The following is an 8,871-nucleotide window of genomic DNA, read 5'->3' on the forward strand; positions in this document are numbered from 1 at the left end:
AGTTGCTGTCTTTTCCCACATAGCACAGATTCAGCAATCTATCTTCACTGTAATCACTATAAATTATACATTGCAGGGAATGTGATCAAGTTAGGAAATGCCAATCCTACATCTGTACATGTATGCTTGGCAACTCATGTAAACTCTTTTTATCTTTTTTTGCCTGATTGCAACATTGCTGTAGTGATCTTTACACACTTCATAAAATAATGGGAAGATGCAAGCTGCCGTTCAGCTGCTAGTAAATGGCACTGGGGGATCCCAGTATTGTTTGATTGGTCCTTTTTTGCCACAATGGACAGCTCTGTAACCACAGTTGGGGTTCTGGTGGGTCTTGTATGGTCAGTCCAGCCTTCTCCCACATTGTTACTGATAACGGAAATTTTATATAGGTCATTGGCCAGCTCAGTCTTCAAGCCATAATACATTTCATATAAATGAGTGAAGTGAAACAGTCAGATATGTACAAGACTTGGAAGACATTCAGGAGTATAAGCTTTGTGGAGTAGGTTTTCCACCAAAAGATGTTCTTCTGGGATCTCAGAAAAACAACAATTCAGTGTACTGCTACTTTATTTTGCAATATAAATTGTAATTTCACAAACCTTCATTATGATCCCCCAGGAGAGGACCCATCTGCCCAGTCATTGATAAACTCCATCCCCACCACAGGAGACAATATGTATTGGGGCAAGAATACAGTAGATGATTGTCTTCTAGCAGAAACCCCCCCCCACTGTTTTATGCTTACCTTTACATACAGGTCACAAACAAATTGAAAATACAGAGAAGAGAGGTACCGCAAGCAGAGTCTGTGGAAACCCTGGAGTACAAGCGTCTGTTCCTGCTGTGCTGAGAGGATCAAGTGATATGGACAGTAGCAGCAGGGCTCTCAGAACACTAGTCCACACACCCTGACATGTCAGGACATCAGGAGCCAGATAGGAACCCGAGCTAGGTGAGGCAGGTGCAGAGGAGAACCTGCATAATTTTGCACAGGCAGTTGTCTCCTTCCCTATGCAATTGCCTACTCTGTTTCTGTTTAGAGCTGTCTGTGGTGATTATAAAAGCACCATACGATTTTCTTTTCTAAGCACATTTCTCTCCATAAAGTATCTAGCAAGTGATCTGAGTGTTTCAGTCTTAACAGATTGGGAAATGACTGTCATTCAACCAGAGCTTTCATGAGTTTGGGAGCTGGCAACTGTCTCTGCTTGGCTAACGTGGAAGAAAAGAGACCTCATAAGGTCGGGGCATGTTTGCCAGAGTGCTGACTAATGGGGAAATGTCAATGTCCTTGTGATCCACAACAGATTTCAAAGCAAAGTTCTGCAGGATAGCTGTTAAAAATATGAATAGCTCCATCCGGGCCAGACCTTCTCCTGCACAGATGCGTTTTCCTGCAAGCAAAAAATAATAAAAATGACAGTGGAGTATTTTGCTGGTAACTTATTTTAACCACTGTTCCATGGAAGTTCAGACATCTCACAATGGACAGGCAGCACTGCAGCATTTTGGGGAAGTAAATGAATTAAACTAGGGGCTAAGCATCTAGAACAATGAGTGCTCAGTGGGCAAAGGCAGTTTGAAGGCTTTGATTTCTCATGTTCTGCTGCTGTTTGATGGTAAGTTTGGAGAGAGAGAAGTTGCATGGCTGAGTCTCTCTTCATGTATCTCTTCTTGTAGAATGCAGTGGAGGAGCTTTTGTGGTTGCTAAAAAAGGAAATCAACTGAAACTCTAGTACAGGGGTTAGAGCTGCCCAGAAGTGACTCTAACAGATCACCAGACATCACTGTAGAGACCATGGTGATGGAGCCACTAAAATCTTCAAAGAGGTTCTAGGAGAGAATTGTCTAGAATCTGAAATAGAAAGAGGTCTTACCTGCAGAAAATGGCATGAAGTAGTCACTCTTTTTAAAGGTACCATTTGCATTCAGGAAATGTCCTGGGTCAAATTTTTCTGGATTTGGAAATTCCTTACTATCATGTAGGATGGAAGTCAGCATAGGGATTATCATAGTGTCCTGAATTAACAAAGAGAGGAGAATAAAGTTAAAATGGAGACGTGCTAAAGCAAAGTGGCATTGAGAAGTTCCCAGGGCTGAATAGAAGGGTAGTCAAAGTTTAACCAGTTTAAAATGAGCATTTAATAAATAAAACTGTGTGCCATTCATATGGCAAAGATTTTTTTAAATGAATTTTAATGGTGAGTCTGATTAGAGTATTTAATATTGCTTCCAAATAAATTAGAACTTTGCTTACATTTACGTGATAAAAATAGAAAGCTCTATCTCCCTCGTCACATAGAGGATGAAGTCTTTTTTTTTCAAATACAAGAGGTTGGACTCAATAACCTCCAGAATCCACTTCCAAACAACATTATTCTAATTCTAGATCACATTTCAGTGTTTTTTGAAAATAAAATACAATGAATAGAACACATCATTGTTTTCAAGAGATTATGACCTTTCTCAGGCACAGTGGAACAGACCTTGGGGATAAAATAGTCTCTGAACTTGATGTCTTTGATCACAGTATGTGGGACATTAAGTGGAAGGAAATCGATGAATCTCTGGATTTCATGGACCACAGCATCTGTGTAGGGCATCTGGCTCCGATCTGCCATGCAGGGGCTTCGGTCTCGGCCAATGACACAATCAATCTCCTTTTGCATTTTCTCTGTTAGGAAATAAATAAGTGTTGAATGGACAAGACCCCCATCTGTTTGCCTAAACCTCTCCCCATATTTACAGCAAAACTTGCTTTTAGTGCACCAGGAATGTATGAATGTACTTAGTACTGATATCTTTTTCCTGTGAATAGAACTAAGACTAATACACATTTCCACACTGCAAATGCACATTTCCTTACTCAGGGGACCATTGCCACATGTGGTAGTGACAGGAATTGTCCAAATTGATCCCATGACCTATTAAAAGTTTTCCGTTTTTTATTTCCTTTTCTATTACCTGCTATCTCTGGGTATTTCTGGAGAATCACAAGTCCATATCTCAGTGTGGTGCTGGTGGTCCCTGTTCCTGCAAGGAACAAGTCGAGCGTGGTTCTGCTCAAGGTCTCAATGGTGAATTCTGAGTGACCATTCCCTTTCTCCTGGAGGAAGATGTGGCAGAACATTTTGAATGACAAAGCTAAGCAGCTTGTTTAAAAAGGAGGGTCCTGTACCTGTAATGTATGATTTTAAACACATCTAGTGTCCTTTCAAAAATACGACACTCACTCTCCAGAACACCAACATTTATGGTACTTTTACTAAATAATATGTGGGAGGAGCATTGAATTACATCAACCAGATTGGTCTCCAGCTTTCCTAACTTTGGCTAGTGCTGTTAATTCTGTGTTTAAAAATTCTTGATAAGAAAATGGAGAAGTAAGAATGAAGTTGATGTGCCAAGAAAAGCAAGTTCCCTCTGTATTTGCAAAAGCCCAGTGCCCTGCCACAACTGAAAGAAGCTGGTATCCAAGCAGTGTTTTTCTTATAATTCGATAAGTGTCTTGCTCTTACATTACCTGTTCCATTTTGTTAAGAAAAGCATCAATAAAATCTCGAGGACAAGTGGGATCCAGGGTTTCCTGGTGTTCCACTATGATTTCTGAAGTAAATTGATGAACTTTTTCAGTATTTTTTATCATTTTTTGATGAGGCCCAGGTAAGTACTCCATGATAGTTGGGATGAAATTGTATAACTGTAAAAATAAAATGGTGGAAAAGCACATTCTGATTAATGTGGATACAATAAAATGTTGTCCTAATTGTAACTATGAAAATGGGGCAATTAAACTGTTTTGGAACAGTAGGTCTGTATTGTTCAAGTGGATTTTAATGCTTTTTACTTTATGGTTTCACTATATTCAAGGATAGACTTCTCTTGAGCAATTTTTGCAATGGTATCCTTCTTTGGATGTACAATGGCAATTCCATAAGGTAAGAAAACACAGGAATTGGTTATTTAACTGCCTATTTGGTTTTCAAAATTTTTTTCCAAATGTAGGAAAATCCACTCCAATAAAAAAATAATAACATGAGTAAATATTCATTAATAAAATATTATAAAAATTAACAAATTTATTAATTAAATAAAACTGTACACACCTGTATTTGTATAGAGTTCTGGAGCCTGTTGTTTTCATCTAGCAACTCAATTAAAGTTAGAAATTTCTTGTCCTCATAGTCAAAGCGATCCCCAAAGATGATGGAGCAGATGATGTTGGAAACAGCATGGACTAGGAAGTTGCCAGGGTTGAAGGGTCTCTCTGCAACAACAGAAAACCAATGGTATCATCTTGCTTTCAGTATTTCAGGCATCATGCCCTCCTCTGACACTATAGGGAAGCTTTGCATCCTCTTCAGACCCAGAGTTTTGCACTCCTTTGAAAGGATGGTGAAGAGCTTATCCAATTTATTCTTCTCTACTTTAACTAATTTCCCTGTTGAACGGTTTAAGAATCTCTTTTGTCCTGTTCTCAGCAGAACACTAGTCTGAGTGGCTTCATTCCTCTTCAGCTCACACATGCCTGTCTGCCTTATAGACTGTTTATTAGAAATAGCCTAAAGATTCCCACCAAAACCCGTAAGGACTTTGCCTGAGCCATGTCTTTAGGTTATTACACCCTGTTTATGAACTCTATTAGTGTAACCTCAGTTGTATAACTCTCTCCTAGAGGTTCAAATGCCTGTGGTCAAAGTCTAGGTTTGATAGCACAGCTGCATAAGCATCTAAGAAAACTACAGTGTGAGAAAAAAGTGATATAAGACCCAAGAATGAAAGGAAAGGTATAACTGCAGACAGTCATAGGGTGCATCTCAAGGGTTCAAGAGGAGAAACAACAACATGAAAAGTTATAAAATCCTAAAAATAAAAAAAAGAGTCAGAAAATGGCAACTTGGCAGCATTGAGGATCAGCCTATTCCAAGGAGCAATGGCACCAACTCTTCTCTGCCTGACTGATGACTCCATGGCCCTTGAAGTCTCAGCAGATATCTCATTGGATGTGATGAGTATATTAATGCTGAGCCTAGTAGATAACTAGTCCTAGCTATTTATTATTTCCATTAAGAGTAAATAATGGCTTTATACTTTTCAGTTGTATATATCTTGCTTGCAAAGCCTTTTAGTATACAGTAAAAGATGCCATAACAAGGTAAGCCAGAGATGGAGGCTTGCAGTAGGGCACAGGAAATACAGTATTACTGTATTAGTGAAAGGATAAGAGCAATACAGGTGAGAATGTTTTCTCTGATTTGTAGCAGGAGTGTTTATCTGTGAATCCAGACTGAATTTGCTAGCGGCTCACAGGAAACTGATGTTTCAGCATTCTGCTTTTCCCCCCTTGCAGAATAAGCACACATTGAAGGCTGGCTGTGGAAAGGAAGCCTGTGGTCCAGGCTGGTACTGTGCCACTCTCAGGGGAAGCACTTAGAAGTAACATTGTCTTCTATACTACCAGGAAACAGATTTATAGGTCGAAACCTATAAGGCGGTTACACTGGTCTCCTACATTTATCCCTCCATACTGTCACAGTGCCTTTGACTGACCTACTCCCAGCAGTGATAACTTTGCCTGTGGGAGCAGAAACAGCAGCCACATGCCCACTTCTTGGGTCACAGATTTGGTGAAGCAGTCCTATACCCCTCACTGCCTCATTGCAGGTATGCAGAGTGTCCCAGCAGGCACAAAGTCCATGTCCTACCATGTGTGTTCCTGATCCTCTCCACCAGAAAATGAGCTTCCTCCTGGATTCGCTCCTCGATGCTCTTCTTCCCCATCCCAAAATCCCTCAAGGTGGTGAGTGCAAATCGTCGGAGCTGCTTCCAGGTCTCCCCATTGCTTGTCACAATGCCTGATACAGGAAGGAAAAATAGACATCCATGAGGAAACAGATTTTTCTTTTTCCTGAATGGGAGCTACACAGTAAGTACTTCACAAACATACAAAGACACTGCTCTGTGGAGTTATACTGAAATTGCTATATGCCCCAAAATGTAACTTCTCTGCAATTCTGGAGGGGACAAATCTGATCCATCTGTCACACCACTTTGAGTAAAACTGAGTTTATTCCCAGAATAAGAAAATCTATGTTAGGTTGTAAATAACAAGGTAACACTGGTACTGAATTGATCTTGACCACAAGCACATGGCCTTTGCGCTAACATAACTGCTCGTACATTCTGCTGTGTACCTTCACACTGCATATCATTATTTGCAATACCATTGATACTGTAATATAGTACCATGGAATAGGTACTATTTACCCAGATACATGCCATACTGGGAACTACCCTGGTGAATAAGCTCAGGGCTTTACCTTGAATGTGGTCCTTACTGGGGCAGCCTATATTATCTTGTCTTTGTTGTGCTGTGGACTTTCCTGTTGCTGGTTGCTTAGCTGTATGTATGTTGTCAATATTTTCAGAAATGGGAGAATGTAAGATCTTAGAGGCACATTTTTTAATAACAAATTTTTAGCCAGAATTTAAAACATGCTGAAAATAGGAAGGCACTCAGTGAAGCCAACCTGGGACCTTAAACAGTCTCCAGGGGTCCAATTTACTCAAGGGTCCAAGTAATGAGTTGGACTTTTAGTCTTTTATTGCTAATTTGTATGCATGAAAGGAGTAAATGAAATGCACCATTCTGTCCTCAACTGCCCTCTCAGCTGTGCTCCTGAAGCACTGACAGCATCAGCTTTGTATGCTAACATTACCTGTGCCTTGGAAGAGTTTTTTAAACAGTGGTAGATTGCCCCTTCCGCTGAAGTCATCTGCCTGATCAATCAGAGCTTCTTTCACAACTTCATAGCCATAGAGCACCACAGCCTTTTGTGGGCCTAAATATATTGTGAAGACAGGACCGTACTTCTTGCTGAGCTATAGGAAAGAGGAACAAAAAGAACAACATGTGTGAATGTTAATCATGTGAAAAGAAGTTTGTAGCGAAAGGATCTGAGGGTTGATGTGCCATTGTCCCATCATCGCTGAGACATAGCATTGATTAGCAGCAGTGCAGAGGTCTTTCAACTATGAATTATAGCCAGGGGAAGAGGGAATTGTACAAGAAATAGGGGATATGAATGGAAATAGTGAGGTGTCAAGTCCAAATCCCAGAAAAGAAAATAGTTCTTCATGGGACTGGCAAAACAGTCTGGAATGCCTTTCTAGAGAGCAGAGTGGATAACAGTTTACATGGGCTCAAAAAGCAATTATATACACTTACGGAAGCAAGCACCTAAAGGGTTTTTGAGCATAAGCATACCACATTTGTCTCTAAAATCTCCTGGGCCATGACCTCTGGAAATTGAGCAAGTATATGAGTGGAGGGTCACTGCATCCTTGCACTAATCATGTACTCTTTCCCAGGCATCTGCTTTTGGCTACAGTTGCAGAAAGGTTCTTGGGCTACTTGGTCCAACCTAGAACACTTCTTGTGCTCACTTTTTAAGAGCAAACTAGATATAGTCCCAGGTTTTTTGTGGTGGGATACTGAATAACCTAGCGCTCTGAAACAAAGCAGAATGCCTGAGAGTGCTCATGATTCTCAACGTTCATAAGTACGAAGGCAAAAAGGACCTCATATGGGTATGTGTGCATCTGACAATACACACGGTGATGTCAACCATCACCACAATTTCGCTCTGAAGAACTCAGGGACACCCGCCTTTCCCACCCATCTGCCACCATCCCCTCACAGTCCCCTAATGAACAGGCACTCCAGCTGAACTCCCTCCACCTATCCCCTCCCAGGCCTTGCAACGCACAGGTTTTGTTTGACAGATGGGTGATGTCAGCCAGAGGAGGGAATGGACAGCACAATTCACCTCCAAACTTTTTTGCTTCAACCCCTTCACTTGCTACTTCCACTCCTAGGAGATCTGACCCATCTGCTAGTGAGCAGAGGCAGCAAAATGGAGCAGGGTCCTCCCCCAAAAAGGGCCAGGCCATGTTGCTAGTGTGGTGAGGAGTTGGGCACAGGAGAAGTATAGTGAATATTGCAATAGCATTAGTGCCTTGATTGCAAATCCACTGCAAATTGTAGTACTGCTGTGAGGTCAGCACAGTACTCATCATTAGTATGATACTGCAAATATATAGACTTAGACTTGCAATATATAGACTTAGATACAGACTTAGATATATAATTTATTGCAATGTATAGACTTCAGAAGCATGTATTTCTGGGAAACCATTTGTTTCTGTTTGAGTCTGATGTTTGGTCAATGCAAATTAAGCTTGTGAATTAAACTGAGAGTCTGGACTGGGCTTTGTTTTATATGCAATGGAGACAATGTAAGAAAGAAGGACACAGTCCCTTACCTTCTTCAAGCTTTCAGGCAAGTTCCACATGTTCAGCTGGAGTATGTTTCCAACAATGGGGAGTGTGATGGGACCAGGAGGCTGCTTCTCTTTTTGCGATATGCTTCTCCATGAGGCAAAGAGAAGAAGGCATGAGATGCAGAGCAGCAAGAAAATAGTGGTCATTCCCAGGAGCTCCATGGTGGGCTGAGGAAGAGAAGACAAGTGTCAGAAGAGCCTGATGTTGGACCTGTAAATTCATGCTTATTTATATGCTATGATACCAAAGCACACAGATGAAATTAGCCAATAGTCCCTTCCTATTCCTGCTGAGATATGAGATTACTTATTAACCTGCTCAAGATAAGAATGAACAAGCTAGGGATGAACTCCTTGTTTGCATGCTGATTTTTTACCTCTCCAGCTTGTGGTCCTTTGGGTAATCATTCATGTAGGACTAAAGAAATCATGTTCTAATGCTGTCAAACAAACTCAAAATGCAGAATTATTTAGAGCCTAGCTGCTATGTATATGCTTAAACTCTTGCTGTTTGCCCTCATG

General features: G+C 40.8%; 1 protein-coding gene across 1 annotated transcript; it reads right to left on the reverse strand.

The window, feature by feature from the left end:
- Positions 1-555: 555 nt before the first annotated feature.
- LOC104320511 (cytochrome P450 2H1) lies at positions 556-8,588 on the reverse strand. The gene is made up of 9 exons (XM_009922751.2): positions 8,332-8,588; positions 6,726-6,888; positions 5,712-5,861; positions 4,113-4,273; positions 3,530-3,706; positions 2,971-3,112; positions 2,493-2,680; positions 1,884-2,025; positions 556-1,400 (listed from the first exon to the last, which is right to left on the reverse strand). The coding sequence occupies exons 1-9, from the start codon at positions 8,509-8,511 to the stop codon at positions 1,219-1,221; spliced, it is 1,485 nt and encodes a 494-aa protein (XP_009921053.1). The 5' UTR covers positions 8,512-8,588; the 3' UTR covers positions 556-1,218.
- Positions 8,589-8,871: the final 283 nt, after the last annotated feature.

Source organism: Haliaeetus albicilla, chromosome 11 (genome assembly GCF_947461875.1).
Source record: "Haliaeetus albicilla chromosome 11, bHalAlb1.1, whole genome shotgun sequence".
In the NCBI taxonomy this organism is placed as follows: Eukaryota; Metazoa; Chordata; class Aves; order Accipitriformes; family Accipitridae; genus Haliaeetus; species Haliaeetus albicilla.

What these genes read in the sequence shown, in the direction of transcription:
- LOC104320511 (XM_009922751.2), bottom strand. Translation starts at nt 8,511, where the DNA reads ATGGAGCTCCTGGGAATGACCACTATTTTCTTGCTGCTCTGCATCTCA. An exon ending in GAGGATCAGGAACACACATG is followed by an intron (nt 4,274 to 5,711) that starts GTAGGACATGGA and finishes CTGTTGTTGCAG; the next exon opens with AGAGACCCTTCAACCCTGGC. An exon ending in AGAACTCTATACAAATACAG is followed by an intron (nt 3,707 to 4,112) that starts GTGTGTACAGTT and finishes TTATTTTTACAG; the next exon opens with TTATACAATTTCATCCCAAC.